The sequence below is a fragment of the Candoia aspera genome, chromosome 3 (genome assembly GCF_035149785.1).
Source record: "Candoia aspera isolate rCanAsp1 chromosome 3, rCanAsp1.hap2, whole genome shotgun sequence".
Classification (NCBI taxonomy): Eukaryota; Metazoa; Chordata; class Lepidosauria; order Squamata; family Boidae; genus Candoia; species Candoia aspera.
This window is the reverse complement of record NC_086155.1, coordinates 174,642,903-174,659,728: the sequence shown is the minus strand read 5'-3', so window position 1 is coordinate 174,659,728 and position 16,826 is coordinate 174,642,903. Positions and strand designations below refer to the sequence as shown.

General features: G+C 35.8%; 1 protein-coding gene across 1 annotated transcript in view; it reads right to left on the bottom strand.

Annotated features, from left to right (window-relative positions):
- Window positions 1–4,005: 4,005 nt before the first annotated feature.
- The window catches only part of SGK3 (serum/glucocorticoid regulated kinase family member 3), a 52,483-nt gene continuing 39,662 nt past the window's right edge, over window positions 4,006–16,826 (bottom strand). The window contains exons 7-18 of the mRNA XM_063299352.1: window positions 15,115–15,202; window positions 12,864–12,913; window positions 12,313–12,370; window positions 11,833–11,916; window positions 11,620–11,751; window positions 10,846–10,958; window positions 10,602–10,638; window positions 10,415–10,501; window positions 9,527–9,622; window positions 7,797–7,952; window positions 5,472–5,561; window positions 4,006–4,992 (exon numbers count right to left, since the gene is read on the bottom strand). Coding sequence (XP_063155422.1) covers window positions 4,822–4,992; window positions 5,472–5,561; window positions 7,797–7,952; window positions 9,527–9,622; window positions 10,415–10,501; window positions 10,602–10,638; window positions 10,846–10,958; window positions 11,620–11,751; window positions 11,833–11,916; window positions 12,313–12,370; window positions 12,864–12,913; window positions 15,115–15,202 — 1,162 coding nt within the window. The 3' untranslated portion in view covers window positions 4,006–4,821. The remainder of the gene's footprint in view (window positions 4,993–5,471; window positions 5,562–7,796; window positions 7,953–9,526; window positions 9,623–10,414; window positions 10,502–10,601; window positions 10,639–10,845; window positions 10,959–11,619; window positions 11,752–11,832; window positions 11,917–12,312; window positions 12,371–12,863; window positions 12,914–15,114; window positions 15,203–16,826) is intronic.

Here is a 16,826-nt window from a genome sequence, read left to right as displayed (position 1 = left end):
ACTAAATGCATCTCAGAAGTGGTAGGTTTAAAATTAGGTACAGTGTGAGAGTTGAGCTCAGCTACCATCTCTTAATTTTTTAAAAATTTCCATTCAAAATCACCTCCAAGCTACTGGGTAAGGGAAGGGAAACAATACCGCACAGCTTCCTGTGATGTTTAATTCTACTCATTAAAACAAACAAACAAAAAACCTCACATAGAAACATGTGACAAAGATAAATCTGAATGGATTTTGAAGATGGACCCAGAAGCCCTTTTAGATGATCACTCCAAGGAGTGATATTGACATGTCTTCTCCCCCAATTCCCCTCGTCTCTCTTGGGCCATAGATTATGGGACGTAGTTGTTCAAACTGTAACCATTGAATGAATAAACTTCCTGTATCTCCTCTTAAAGGTTTGTGCCTGTTTCTTCTCCTCAGGCCTTCTTTCCGCTTCCCTCCTCTGCTTCATGTATTTCTGCCACTGGCGAGGCTGCTTCATTCGTCTTTCATTCAGCAGTGGCAGATCTTCCTCTCCTTCCTCTCTTGCTCAGAAGGAGCAAGGCCCAACACCAGATTTCCAACCGCAGGTGCTCCTGCCAACATCTCTTTCAGGCAATTGTCATCTGGTGCTTGGTAATCGCATTGCCAGGCTCACAATGCTATATGGCAACTCTGTGCTTGACGAGATTTTCAGCTTTGACAGAATTCAGGCACAACATTTACCTCAGATCAGTTAATTCAAGGAACATTCCTTGATACTGATTAGCTCCTGTTGTATTGAAGACGCATTGTAAGCAAACCTACAAAAAAACCAAGTACTCCTAGAGGCCTTATTTTAAAATAAGTGTACTTAGCCAACTCATACTAAACATGCTTAACAATCATGGGCTTGTTTAACTGCCCTTTTATATATTCACAACTATAGTTTCTGAAGCATTACTATGTGTTCAATATACCCCCCCCCATTTTTAGTACAAGATTTTAGAAAAGTAGTTAATTACAAACTTGAGTAGGAGTTGCCAGCATGGCATGGCTACAAAAAAGACTAATGCTGTTTTAGGCTGCATCAGTTCAAGTAGAGTTTTCAAATCAGTGATGATTTGATCTTATTCTGCATTGGTTAGATTCCATCAGGAGTATTGTGCCAAGTTCTGGGTACCATCCTTGAGAGAGACTGGACCAAATTCGGAGAATGGCATAAAAGATTATTAAGAGATTAGATACTAAGTGGTCTGAAAAGGACCTGAAGGAATCAGGAATGTTTAGCCTTGGGAAGACTAAGGAGGAACTCAATAACTTCCTTCAAGTACCTGAAGGGATGTCACACCAAAAAATGGGAAGATCTTCTTTTCCATCAACCCAGAGTGTGTGATATGTAATGGATTTAACTACAGAAAAGCAGCTTCTGGCTGAATATTAGATAAAACTTCTTATCAGGAAAATCAGTTTGGCAGTGGTATCATTTAACAGAAGAGCCTGGGCTCCTCATCACTGGATGTGTTGAATAGAGGCTAGACAGCCATGTCAGGGATCCTTTAATTTGGATTCCTGAAAGGGATTGAACTCATTGACCTAAATAGTCCCTTTAAATTCTTTAATTCTATTCACCTATTTAAAGGATGTAAAGCATTCATAGCCAGAGGACCTTGTGGTGGGTTAGGGTAAAGGTAAAGGTTTCCCTTGACATTAAGTCCAGCCGTGTCCGACTCTAGGGGGCGGTGCTCATCTCCGTTTCAAAGCCGAAGAGCCGGCATTTGTCCGTAGACACTTCCGTGGTCATGTGGCTGGCATGATTACATGGAACGCCGTTACCTGCCTGCCAAAGCGGTACCTATTAATCTACTCACATTTGCATGTTTTCGAACTGCTAGGTTGGCAGGAGCTGGGACTAGCAACGGGAGCTCACCCCGTCACGCGGATTCAAACCGCCGACCTTCCGATCGGCAAGCTCAGCAGCTCAGCGGTTTAACCCGCAGCGCCACCGCGTCCCATTTGTGGTGGGTTACAGCCCCTAAAAAGCAAGATAAAACATTAAAAACAGAATAAGTATAAAATAATAACATAATTTAACATACAATAATAAATATAAGAACACTGATATTTAAAGAACACCACGAATTATTATGCTGTGGACCTGAACACAGGAGTCAAAAAGGCAAGGCTTCATCTAGTATGGAAAAGTATTTAATGTCAGAACCATCCTGGCTCCCAGGACAAGGGCACTGCCAAGTGGAGGTGCCTTAGTGGTAAAGCTCTCACTTGTCTCCCCACATAATATGGCTCTCCCAATTGTGGGATGCTGAGGATCTGCCTCACTGATCAGAACATTCAGGCAGATTAAAGTGCCCTGTTAAGTATTGGGATCCTAAACCAACACACAACTTTATCATAACCTTTAAGTCTGATCAGTAATATTAATAAATAAAATGGGGAGCTATCTGAGCATGGACTACTTTGGCCAGACCACCCTTCTCCAGAAAGGATTGAGGCTGAAAACCAGGCACAATTACCTGAATATATTCCATGTCTCTATAGACCTTCTGAATACAGGAATACATCTTGGCAGTGCACCTGTTTCTTTGGAAGGGGAATACAACCTCATCCAGAATCAGAGACCTACTCAGTCCCTAAGCCTGTGACTTGCTAATCCACACTGCCTATCTCTGAGGATTCAGCCTCAGTTTATTAGCCTTCAGGTAGCCCATTATAGTATCCAGCAGTCAAATACCTGCATCGCTTTAGCTAGTCAGGAATGTCACTAAGAAATAAGAGCTAGGCAACATTAGCATATTGGTAGTACCTTGTCCCAGAGCTCCTGATTACTTCACTCAGTGGAATAATATAGAAATTAAATAAGAGTGGCAAAATGGACACCTTAGCTTAGTAGAAGCTTGCTGAAGTCACCTTCTGGTGCCAACTCTGGAGTGTGGAACAGGATCACTGAAGAACAGTGCATCCTACTCTAGCTCTACGCAGTCATTTCAGCAAATACTATGATTGTTAGTGTGGGCATATTGATGGTACCCAACCCCAAGATTCCTGACAACCTCACTCAGTGGCTTCATATAGTTGCTGAGTGATCCAGGAGGATCAACGAAGTTACTCCCATTGTAGAGGTCATCTGTGGAATGATCAAGACAATTTTGCTACTCAGACCAGGCCAGTAACATATTTGGAATTGTTCCACATAAGCTACATATTCTCCAAGGTCATATGAACCTGACCAGCTACTTCATTGGATGTGTGGTTCATGTGAGAAAACTGGATCTTGCAGGAGGCATATAACTGGTTAAAATGGGCCAGCTGAACTCTTTTGGGATTAGAGTTAGGACTCCACTGAAGATTGCTATACTGAAGACAAAAGTAGGCTTTGGGTTGGATACTTTGATTGTGTTTGTATACACTATACATTATTTAGTTTGCTATGGTCAGACTGTTAATCAGGCTGGTAATAGAGAGTATATACTGTACATCTTTTTGTTAAAATATCTCCACAGGTCACCATATTTTTAGTGTTATTCAAATCAGCCTTCCTGAAACAACACATCCTTTGACTTTTTATTATTTTAATTATGTATTTAATTTGTATTTTTAAAACATTTTTACTTCCATTTTGTTAGTTGATAGAAATTCCATTTATTAGTGGAAAAATTAAATAAACAGTAACAACATTACAATTTATGTTGATTGTCTCAAATACCTTCATCCTTTTACTATGAATTGGAAGACTAGACCAAAGAAGAAAAACTTGTTTATATTATAAAGTGAAAATATTTTATAAAGCAAACGTTTGATTTCTATTCAACCAGAGGCTGCCAAAGCCAAGAAAAAATGTTTCCCTATTCAAATTTCACAGTGTATTTTGAAGCTCATTCCAACACCCTCAAAATCACCAACTATACTAGGGATAAATGTGCATGCATGTCCAAAAATAAAAAGGTTATACTCTAGTAAGTTATCTGGGAGGAAACTGTACAGATGTTTGGCAAGTAAAAAAAAAAACTGAAATTAAAATACAGATCACAAAGAAGTAAGATTTTTAATAGAATCAAATTGTAATTTGTTAGCTTTCAACACAGAAAGAAGGAGTTTCCCTTCTACAAATGGCAGTAATGTTTAATGTTTTTATTTTGGGAGAGGGAGACACTTAGCTTCTCCTACAAGAAAAGGCCAAATAGTCATTGTGAGATACGTGGTCATCAACAAATATTAAATGCTAATTTGTTCCATCATTACTTAACATAGAAAATACATTCCTATGTTTGATAACTGGAATGTATCAAATACTTAAGTGATAAATGACTTCATTTATATGCCCATCATGACTGCAGTGGCACAGGTTTACATTAAACTGATTGATACTGTATATATTTTTATTTCTTATAGTTAATAAAGTAGTACTATTGCCAATTGAGCAAACGAACTGTGATTAAGCTTATCTTTTTAAACAGCAGTATACAAAAATAATTGCATAGTAATATTTCAAGCATGGAAGTTCATTATAATTACAAAGTCCATTATATGGGTGTGCTGATAATAAAGACAAATGATCTAGATATGTCAATGTAAACTGAATGAAAAACAGACATTATCATTGTTTAAAAAGTTTCAAGGTTAGGAACTCTTACCTAAATGTATTTTTAAAAATATTTTTGTGCAGCATATGTAACAGTCTGAAAATGTAATTCAAAATGCCCAGAATCCTCATGTTACAGCAGAGAAAGTTTGCTCTTCAGCAGATCAAATGAGGCACTTGTTGCATATATTTTAGAAACTGTTTATAATCAAATAATTTCACTCCTCCTAGAGATAATTTCCAATGATCCAATCTTCATCTTAATTAAATAAGTCTTCAGAAGGTGGTGCATAAGAAAATCCAATAAATGCATCATCTGCTTCCAGTACACTAGCATTTACAATATTATACTCAGAAGAAATGCAAACTGAACAGGGTACCATCTCTTCTGTAAACGTTGCATCAAAGTTCCTGATGTCATCTGGACCAAACTAGAAAATAAAGCATATGTAAAACATTGCAAGGAAGAGGCCTATATTTCCAAATCTTGTCAACTTAAAATGATTTTAATGAATTTTTCAACAGAAGTTTAGAGTGTACAGACATTATGATCTATCTATAGTGTTAAGCAGTGAATGTCCACTCATGCAATGGAATTTCCATTTACTCCCCTCCCTTTTCACCTCCCACAATTCTCCAAAATCTGCTTTGAAGACAATGGAGAAAGGAAACAGGAATTCATTCTACTGGTGAATGGCATTCTATCAATAAATGGTTACATTTGGATACAGCCTCATAAGTACAATGCTCCACATAAACACCTGTTTACTAATTTGTTTCTGGATCATATCCTCTTGAGGTTATGCAACATTATGATCATTTTTCATTCATCCCTTCCTTCCATGAAAGTTTTTCATTCAGTTTAGCTATGACAACTTAATGAATAAAGAGTAGGAATTATTGCACCTACCACATTAGGATTAAATGGTGGTGGGATCTTTTTTTGTAAGAGATCATTCCAACTGAGAGATTCAAAGAAGGGGTGCCTTTGAATTTCAAGCTGAAATATACAATACAGGTTAATACAAGCTATATAATTTGTCTTGAATGTATCAGAAAACCGGTCTGATCCAAAAAAGTTAACAAATATTCCTGTTCTGGATTAAAGTCAGGTTCTAAAAAATTATAGATATGTGCTGAATTGCCAATGTATGATATTAAACATTTTGGTGATTATGTCTTAACACATAACAGTGTTATTTCTTGAAGTTACAGGGGCAGAATCATGTATTCTTAATAATAGATTGTCCTTATAATACTCTGTAAATGTAAATTGTTGCTGAGGTGCTTTTCATAACCAACAAAGCCAAAGTAGAAAAGCTGGGTTTGGATAAGGGATAGGATAACTGTCTTACAATAATTTGCTTTAATATGACTTTTTATACTTCCCCATGCTAACTTTCTGTTCACTATATAATTTCTAAATTATTTTGAAATTGCTTAGATTGTTCTAAAAGCAGATAAATTTAGAAAGGGAGAAAAAGAAGCAATGCATGAGCAGCAACAGAAGGAAAATTAAATGATCCAGAGACTTTTAGAGTAGCTGACTGTTTAAACACAGATGGATATTTAAGTATTTTAAAAAATGAAACACAACATAAAACCTCATGTTCCTGATAAACCCAGCTCCAAGGGAAGGGAGTGTGGTGATGATTTATTGTGAGACCTTGACAATGACCAGAGGTACTGCTCACTGGAGAATAGGGGTGAGTGCTTATATGTGCAATTAGGACTGAAGAACAAAGCTAGAGTTGCTGCCAGCCCCACTGCTGCCCAGCAGAACATGCCCAAAGCTTCTGGATCTCATGTCTGGGATGGTGTGGGGGTTGCCTAGGCTTTTACTGCCAGGTAACTTCAATCTGCATGCCATAGGTGTTGTTTGTATGGAGGTCAGGAGTTCATGGCCTCCATGGCACCTATGGGTTTGGGGAGGTGATAATTACCTCTGAGAAAGGGGGAGGTACTGCTTGCCTTGCAGGAGGCAGGAGTCTGAGGAAGTGGACAGGGTCCTTGAGAATGTCAGTGCTGCCACCTGTGTAGATCCATGCCCTTCCTGGTTGGCCAAGGTTTTCAAAAGGTTTAAGCTGTGGTTAATTCATCTTTGAGTAAGGGGGTCATCCTGTGTGCATAAAGGAAGCAATTGTGTACCCCCTCCTCAAGATGCCATCACTGGTTTCCAACCTTCCCATTTTGGATTCTGGAAAAGGTAGCAGTTCAACAACTGCAATGATATTATATTGTATTGATATTTTCCTTTTGTAAACATCTATGATTTACAAAAGAGAAATTAAGACTATATAGAAACAGTTAAATAAATGGATAGCTGGCTCAATAAGAAATTTACAATATGCAGGAACCAAAGATGATGCATTTTGAAGAGTATTAAATCAGCAAAAGACTATTAACCTAAAAATGATCAGGAGTTGCGCAGTACACTGGCTCAGATTCTTGGCTGAGTTGTGAATGAGGATATCTCTAGTTCACTTTTTGCATCAACTAGGCTCATAGTTAGACAAGTGAATCCATTTCTCTGCCTCAATTCACCATATCCTAGAATGGATAATGCCAACCTGTCCTATGGAGTTTACAAAGACTATAAATATGAAAGTCTTTGAGTATCATAAAAGCTCTGCACCAATATGAAACACAATTGTAATGAAGATGAACAACCTTCTAGTGCTATAAATTGTTCAGTTCTTAAAAACCTGAATAAACTTTTCTATTTGGCAAAAAAACCTCACACTTCACATTGTTTAACTCTTGATTCAAAGAAAATTAATTATGCCTAAATTCCATTCAAACCAATGAAGATTGGATTAACCTGTTCTATACATATTTCTATAGAACTTATATCTTTGTATTGACAATTTAGATGGAACATTTTAATCAATGTTAAAATGTAGATTTCAGTTATATGATCTGGTCCAGTTCAGTTATGTCCTTAACTGAAATGCAGTATAATGCATTGTATCAGCCGTCTCTGATTTGGTACCGAAGCACTAAACCTCATCTCTGATGGTTGTTGGATAAAACTGCATTAGAGACAGGTTGTGCTGGGAAATATATTCTGTATGCCAGAATGAAATGCAGTACCCGAACTTGACTTACTTAAATTTTTCAGGTCACCTAACATTTAAAAAAGGAACAAATATTTGCATTTCATATAACTAATGAAGTAAGTCTTCTAAGTGTTCTTTTATTTACTACTTGATTTAAAATAAGATATTTTACATACAAAGTCTTCTTTAGCTCCAAGTCTGTTCTGCCTCTCTTTCTCCAAAAGTTCTTCCAGAATAGACCAAGCTGTAAGACTGACACCTGGCCTTAAGTGGAGAGGTTTGTGAAGAATGTTTTCGTACATCTCAGCTACGTCACGGCAGTAAAAAGGAGGCTGGAGAGGTTGTAGGAAAAGATAACAGAACAAAGCTAATAGTGTACTTGTTCAAGAAATGCAAGTAGATGTATTTTGCATAGCCTCTTGGACTTCATATTTATTTATTGCATTTTATATTTGTAATGTGTTTGATTTTTATGGGATTTTTAACGTTTATTGTTGTAGCTTGATTTTATTGTAAGCCGCCCAGAGTCCCTCTTTTGGGGGAGATGGGCGGTAATAAAATTTGAATAAATAATAATAATAATAATAATAATCACCCATGCTACAGAATGTTCACTCTCAAAGATCACAGAAAACAGTTGAGAACAGCAACTTATCTGCTTAATGAGTGCATGTCATAAAGATAAGAGAGAGGATTAATTTTAGGACTGGACCATCATTTTAAGAATTTTTTTTGTTTGGTACTCATGAAATTGAACAATTTCTAAAGTGCCATGAGACCTTCTTAGTACCTGGGATTAAACAAACAAGGGATCATTTAAATTAAATACTGCAATTTTCTATCTGAACTGGATTAGATTATAGTTTCAGATTCAACACCAAATCCTGAAGATGACCTAATGTAGAAATTTAGGAAAATAAAGATTGCTGATGGATTATTGCTATATTATGGTGTAAAAATAGGTCCACTGCAAAAGCTTTACCACCAAGAAGCATACTCTCAGGTAATTGTTTTGAAGAAAGCAACCTCACTGAGTGAACTGAAATAGAAAACAATCAAGGACCTGGTAGGAAGTACCAATTTTCTGGATCACAGGAGGAAAATAACTTGGTTCTAATTGGCAATACTTGCTATTTTTCTCACATGTGATGCTTTTACGGATCTCAGATCAAAACCTTAATGCACTCAATGCAATATCCCCTTTACTGTCCAATATCTTTAAACAAAAATTGCTTGTGACATTATGAATAATATTCAAAATTATTGTGTATTTTTTATGGATGTAAGCAAAACATTTTATAACTGGGACAGGCAGCAAAGTCTGGTTGTAGGAAGAAACAGGCATTTTCCTAAATGCTGAAAAATGTACATTTCAGTATAGGTATTGCAAAACCCAGAAAGGATCCCTGCTATCCTATTATCAAGAAGGAATGAAAGGGTAAGTGGGAAACTGTTACAAATGATCTAGGTATTGTCAGCTTTTTCTGAATGATTCCATTCTCTTTAGCAGTGAATACAATCATTGCCATTTCAGTTGTCTATTCTTTTGTGCTAGGTGACATAATCTGTTCCACTAGCTAGCCAGGAAGTTAAGAGAACATCAGAAGCAAATGACTAAGACACAAGACTTGCTGGGAACAAAGTAACCCATTCACAAATATGCATTGTGGATGTTACTATGTTTTTAATAGTTTTAATATTAAAAATTAAAGTTAATTTTAACTTCATTAAAGTTAATTTTAAACTTAATTCTGTTAGATCAGAATAAGGATCCCTTTAGTCAGCATCCTGTTTCCAATAGCAGGAGCAGAGACACAGGGTAAGAAGTTGTTTCCCTAATAGCATCTAGTGTATATTTTTAGGCACTGATCCAGGTATGCAGTTTGAAAAATATAAGATTACCTACCAGACCGTATAGCATTTCATACAAAACAGCTCCAAGGCACCACCAGTCTACAGTGTTGTCATAGAGTTGCTTTCGAATCACCTCTGGAGCCAGGTACTGTAGGGGAAAAATGGCTTCAGTAGTTAGTAGGAGGCACAACTCTTTTGTATGAGTGACGCTAAGCATAAGTCTATGGTCTTTCACTCTCAACTATTTAACAGAGCTCAAAATTGATTTCTTAGATATATGTGTGTTATTATCAGTAACGGTAGAAGATGTTTTGAAGCTTGTTTTGTTTTTATGATTTTATGGTTTGTAGTTTCATTACTGCTGTGAGCCACTCATAGTTGTGTTTTCAGATGGGCAGCCATGCTAATCTTTTAAGTAAATAAAGAAATTTAAAACAAAAACAGAATTCTTCAAAACTAATTGTCCCCATAATGGGCCCACTACCCACTCTAGCCCAAGGCCTGGGGGAAAAGACACACTCATTTGAATAAGGACAAGTTTGGGGCCATACAAATCTCAGGGAGGGTATGTTGGGAACTTTCTTGTGATATTGATAATTATGTAATACTGCTAAAATACTTTTTTTGTAACTATTGGCTTAGTTTGGCTTCTCTAATCCACAACCTTCTTAGGCAGCAAATCTACCACCCTTACAGTCAGCAAGACTTTCCTAATACTTAATTTGCATCTATTTTATTTAGATGTTATATATCTCAGGTATATTTTTTTCAGTTCTATCTATGGAAGTTCCAAACATGTACTAGGACTTTCTTTATAATATAAAATTTGCCTGAGCAACACCTTCATCCTGATGTGCTCCCATCACCCTAGCAAGCATATCAACATTTCCTGCAAAATTAAAAAATATACTGTATATATTATGCAAGTAAACTAACTTACCTCTGGTGTTCCACAAAATGTTGCAGTGGTGTCTGAAGTAGCAATTCCTTCTTTACAAAGTCCAAAATCTGTTAAGACAACATGCCCCTGCATTGAAAAGAAAAGTCTACTGTCAAACGGTGAAGAATGTTAGTGATTGTATTATTTAAAATTCCTTGGATAATAGGAAGAAATATTCACTGCCTACCAATGAATCTAGAAGAATATTTTCTGGCTTCAGATCTCTGGGCATAAATGGGAAAAAATGGAAAAATAATTCACTATAAGATATAAAGTAAAATCTCTAGCAAGAGTCATGTTCTTCTGTAATTTTTAAAAAGAAATAAGGTCTCTGTATAAACCAACAAATGATAAAAGTGACAAAAGTAAATACATAATTAAACAAAAATGCCTGCATTTATTTTATTTTCGCTTTTAGTCTAATTCATTACCTGTATACAATTTTTATGGAGTGCAAGTAGCCCAGCGCACTGGCTATTTCAGCAGCATAAAACTTGGCTCTGTGTTCAGGAAAGGTACGTTCTTTTTGCAAGTGAAAGAAGAGCTGTAAATATGCATGGAGCAAGTTAAAAGAAAATGGCCTTAAAAACTGTGTTATTCTTAGTAATAAGATTAACACATTCTGCAGTTTCCATATAAATATCTATCAAAACAGCAAAAAAAATTCACTCTGTGCATAAATGATTCACATCCTTCCTCTAATCATTTCCGTATTTTTTCACACCTGTAACTTTGGTATGATAGGGCTGCAACTGCTAAATAAACTACTACAATGGTCTAGTTTGCACATAAATCTAACTTATAATGTTATTTGCTTGTTACTAATTTAAGGTGATGGGTAAACCTATTCATTATAGTTTAGTATTGTACATAAACTGGTCTACTATAGCAACCAGCAACCATGGTTTTAGAAATCCTGGCTTAGCATTATTTGTGAATGTTACCCATGTTTTACTAATGTTTAATTTAAATCACTAATGTAATAATTTTTAAACTAGATATTCCATATACACATAAGGCAGTAAGTAATAATATTAGCAGCAGAGCAGCAAATGGATCTATATTTGCAATGTGGGAATTGATTTACATTAAGCCACTACAATTAGTTACTGCAGTTTCTCTTAAGCTGCAGGCAAAAACTTGTGGTTCTGCTATTTCAATAGATGGCATTTGGCCACAATATAAAGACTGAAAAGTATACCTACCTCTCCTCCATTAACAAAATCCAGAACAAAGTACAGCTTCTCTGTGGTTTGGAATGAATAATGCAGCCCAACTAAGAATGGATGTTTCACATTTTTCAAGAGCACATTACGTTCAGCCATGATATGTTTTTGCTATGAGGAAATGAAGGGTCAGTAAGTAAGTAGGAACAATTTTGTAACTGGAAGAAAAAAATAAAATCTCTTTCCTTTCACCTCTTTCCTGTTTAGGACAATTTTCTTCTGCAGAACTTTAACAGCATAGAACTTCCCATCCCATTTTCGTTTTGCAAGAAGAACCTAAAGAATAATTTTCATACAAAGTCAAAGTCTGTTCTACTGAAGAAAGTAAATATTTTTCCAATCCCTTAGGTTTTCTAAAGCTACATACAATATGAAACCCTATATTAGTTTACCGAGCCTAGCCCTATGTACTCTTACAAGTAGCAGGTGTATAGAGATTATGTAGTTATTTTAGATTGCTTGCTAATTTTTTTTTTAAAAAACACCCTTGAGATTCCAGGGATTGAAACTGGGATCTTTGATACCTAAGGCATGCAGCTCTCTCATTTAGCTATAGGTCTTCTTTTCATATCATCAACAAAAGGATATATCCCAAACTATAGAATCAAAAAATATTCAAATGGAATGATATGAGCAAAGAGTATACAGTACAATAATAAAAATGAAACCTACCTTGCCAAAGCTGCCCTTCCCAATAACTTTCAGGAAGTCAAAGTCCGTTGGTTTAGCACTGGAGTAGTTTCAGGATAAAGAAAAACACAGGTAATCAAAATGATAAAAAGTAGCTATTTAGCAGTTGAATGGTAGCCATGCCACATATGCTTCCTATCTTTGCAGATTTTTATGTAATAACTATTCCTGCTATATTTATTGTGCTCCTTGTCACAGTTCAAATAAAACAGTCAGATATCTCCCATATTTCAGTCTCCTAGAGCACCAATTATTCTACATAGCATCCAATTTTATGCATGTGCCTTCTTATTATCCTCCATGTTTCTTTCCCTTAGTATTTGTTTTGCTGACTTTCCACAAATTCATCCTTTCCCCTTTATTTTTCCTTACACTCAATAACTTTGCAGGACAATATTCTCTTGGTTCCAAATTGCAACAGTTTCTTCCTAAAACGGCCCCAAATTGAAATTACATGCATGGTGCTCTTTATTTTTTCCCCCATGGTTAATGAAGTAACTGTAAAGACTAGCTTATATTTAACTAAAACCTACTGAGGATTTCCAGATGGCCCCAAGTTGATGTTCTGTGAGGTAGAATTTAGCTGTTGAAAGATAAAAATATAAATTAGTCTCAAGCCAAGTTTATAGATAATTCATTAGTTAGAACATTTAATCGTAACATTTCAGATTGCATTTTTAATTCTGGTATACTCAAATTAAGAATTTTTTTGGGAAAAAAGTCTTTCTTGTAACTTTGTTTTTGAAAGAAACAAAGGTTAATTACTGTAATCCCTATCACTGCAAAGATATTCCTCACATCAGTGAGTGTAAATTGCTCTTTTTTTCAACTTTGTTTCTCTGACAGTTTTCTAATTCTAGGAGCAAAGTCTATTTTCCCCACATACCTTTGTGTGCTGTCCAAAAGAAGATCCACTTTGTTTTAATAAACAGCTTTGAGGTTGAAAAAGGAAACTCAGTGATAAAAACTAAACTCTGAAAAGGTATTTGGAAGGGACTGTACAGACTACTGTGTATCCTTTTAGATATGTTGTTCCTACACCTACAGCTTTTGTTGGGGTCAAACTTTCCAGGCTCTTTAAAAGATTTTGAAAGAACAAATACTAGGATTAACCCTTCCAAAGGTTTAAGGCACATATTTTACAGATTAATTTTTGCCATTTTGCTGTCAAATTTTAGCAGCAGAATTCTCTAGGGCTCTGAGAGCTTAAAAAAAAAATTGGGCTGCAGGGATGAATGTGACCCACAGGCTGTCAACCCCACCCTAGAAAGATGGAGTGAGCCCCTGGGTCAGAGTATGACTGATTATATGTATACATTATACTATGCCAACCCTGTCCCCAATCCTGGAACACAATAAATCCTGCTGAACTAAAAATACAAGTGGAAGGAGTTCTATGTGGAGAGAAGATGAGTACTATTAAAATCTGGGCTGAGTGGATCTGGTCTGGAAGGAGAAAAGAAACTCTTTCCTGCCTGGTGAACAGATGTGGTAGGGACAGGGTGACATAGTTAAGTTAGAGCTGGGTGTAAAGTTGTTACCAATGAAAAATATGGCTGCCCATCAAGATGCCTAGGTTACTATGAACAACTTCATTTTCAAAAAATAATAATTGCATTTGGTCTTATATAAAGAGTATTTTTCTGTATTTTGTGTAGTTTTCACATTTCACATCATTGGATTAAATAAATGTATTGGGTCAAAGTTGAATGGATTAATACCATATATATTACTGTGATGATGATAGTGGTTGTGTTATATTTATTATTAAATGAACTACTGTTAATCTCAAATGAACAACAAATACATTTTGGGAAGAAACTGCAGTACACATACTAGTGTAAAACTAGAGCAACTAACTCACAGAGCAGATATTAGACCTTGGCATTGTTTAAATTGTCATGGCAAATAGAACCAGCATCATCTGGAAATAAAATGTCCAACTGTGACATGACAAACTCACATTACTAAAGAAAATTAACATTCCTTTACCAACTCATCAAATACAGTTATGATTGTTGGCAGGGGAACAGAAAGCATCTCTGAAATATTAAGCCTTCTAATAGGACAACAATATTAAATTTTTGAATGATATAAAAATGAAAAAGTAAAATGTGGCAAGATATTCTTGATTATATTGAAAATCAGATGTGGATTAATGCTGAGGGGGATTTGGGCCCATTTCTTAGAGACATGCTGCATCTTACAGGTTCAATGCATGGCTTTGCTAGACTGCAGAAGTCTCTGACCAGGGTGGGTCAGCACTCCATGGAGTTTGCTTGAGCACTGTAGCATGAAGTAGGATGTAGTGTTGAGTGACATGAACTATATGTCAATTAGCCAATGGTGGGAGGGTAGTGATAAGTATTAGTTAATGCTGCTTTAATTGCCAGAGACATTGTAGGAATAGCGGCTGCTCTCACACATTTTCCTTTATTAAAAAGTATTGTGGATATGCTTCTAATTTCACTGATGAAGGTGCAAAGTTTCCAAACTAAGCTTACTGACATAAAGAGTGGCATCTTCACTGGAACATAGGAAGAGTGGTTATGAATATTTTAAAAATAGTCTAGGGATACAAGTTGAAGGATTCCAAGCCTTGAATAACGTGAAATAAAGAGTTAACATTCTACTATATTTGGGAAGAGAAGTAGGCAATGCTTTACATTCCACTGTACTGTAGTATAAATCAAGATGTTAAGAGAGATATTGGAAGAGGCCAATAGGGTAGAGGAAATAAGGTAACTATTGTAATTTAAGCAGAGGATGGGGAAAAATAGTTACCTTTTGACTGTTTCTTTCACCTTCATCTTCAGAAGGATCATATTGGTGCTTTGGATTGTCCATCTGAAGAAATGATCTTACATCTGGACTAGGAAAGATAATTTAACTGATTATATAATGATTTATTATATATTTTCAATATCAATAACACATACAACAAAACAAAAAAGAAATTATGATCATGACTTAGATGGAAACCGAAATCAAACCAGAAGCTAGTTAGATTATATCAGAGTTAATTAAGACAAACTTCCATTTCCATCTACACAGTATGTATTAATTAGATCATTTATAAAAACCACCAGGAAGAAACAATTTCCATTGCAACACTTCTTGTATTCCTGCCATTTTTAGCTTTTAATTTGTTACATTTTGTATTAATAACATTAAAATCACCACCAAAATTATATACAACTGAATGAAAGCAGCATAAATTTGCTCAGTTAAAATTAATTTCAAAGGCATTAACAACTGACCCGAACATTTTCCAAAAAAAGGGCACATTTTAATAAGACACAGTAAAGCCAACAGTGAAGTTTCCAATCTCATTACGACTGGGTATGTATTCCAGAGTAGGCACAATAGTGGGACAAGAAGAACCTGTATCTCAACTATTCTTACTTTCCTTGTGGATAGGACATCACCTAGTGCATCATACATCAACCTAAGGGTTTGTAGAGGTATATATGGGAAAATGCATTTTCTGAGATATGAAAACTCCTTATCTTCCAAAGACTGTAAAACAAAGGTTGCCAATAGTTTCAACTGGCCCGGAAACTATAAAGACAATCCTATAGTTGAGCCAGAATTGGAACATACTCTCTATAATCTTTTATTTCAAGCAAGTCACAGCTTTCTGAATTTACAGAAGCTTCCAAACTGTTCTAAGGCAGCAGCTCTCTAGAAATAATGTTGCAACAGCCAATTCAGGATGGATATCAGTGACACTGGGCAGATGGTTCTCAAAGTTTGCTATTTTAAATGGTTGAAAATGGTCATAATAAGTACTTAGGAATCCAACAGAAATGCAGGGTTCACAATGACCAAAGTATAAAGTTTATTTCCATTTAATCCTAACTGCCAAACCCGTTAGGCCTCATTTATCCACCAGTATTTGGTGGATTCATTCATTTAAAGACTTGATTAAGTTATAAAGTGTATCATTTAATGTAAAATCTCAGTGTAAAATCTCACAGGGTGCAACTCAGTCTATTGATTTCTCCTGTGACTGCATATAAATGAGAAAAACGCCATGCACAAACTGAAAATCTTGAGGCTTCTCACAGAATGCAGGGGATAATGATTAGCTGAGGAACAGGAAAATTGCTGAACTAAACCAGCATTTCCCAATTGGATGCTCTTCAGGTGGCTTGCTAGTTGAAGGTAATGAGAGTTAACCAATACATTTGTAAAGCACCAGATTAAAAAAAAGTTTGTCTGTTGCGATCTATCCTGCAAGATGTTGTGACTTATTAAACTTAAGAGTGATGATAGTTCCAGAAAAATAATATAAATCACATTTCCCCTGGCCATCTCTAGAGAAATGCTATCAGGTGAGGTCATAACAATGAGTCAGGTCTGCAAATATTTATTTGTTCATTAAATTTGTATGCCACCAAATCTTCAAGATTCATGATGGCTTACAATAACATAGTAAGATAAATTAAACAGCTACAATAGAATAAAGTGTTGAATTATACAACAAAGAATTC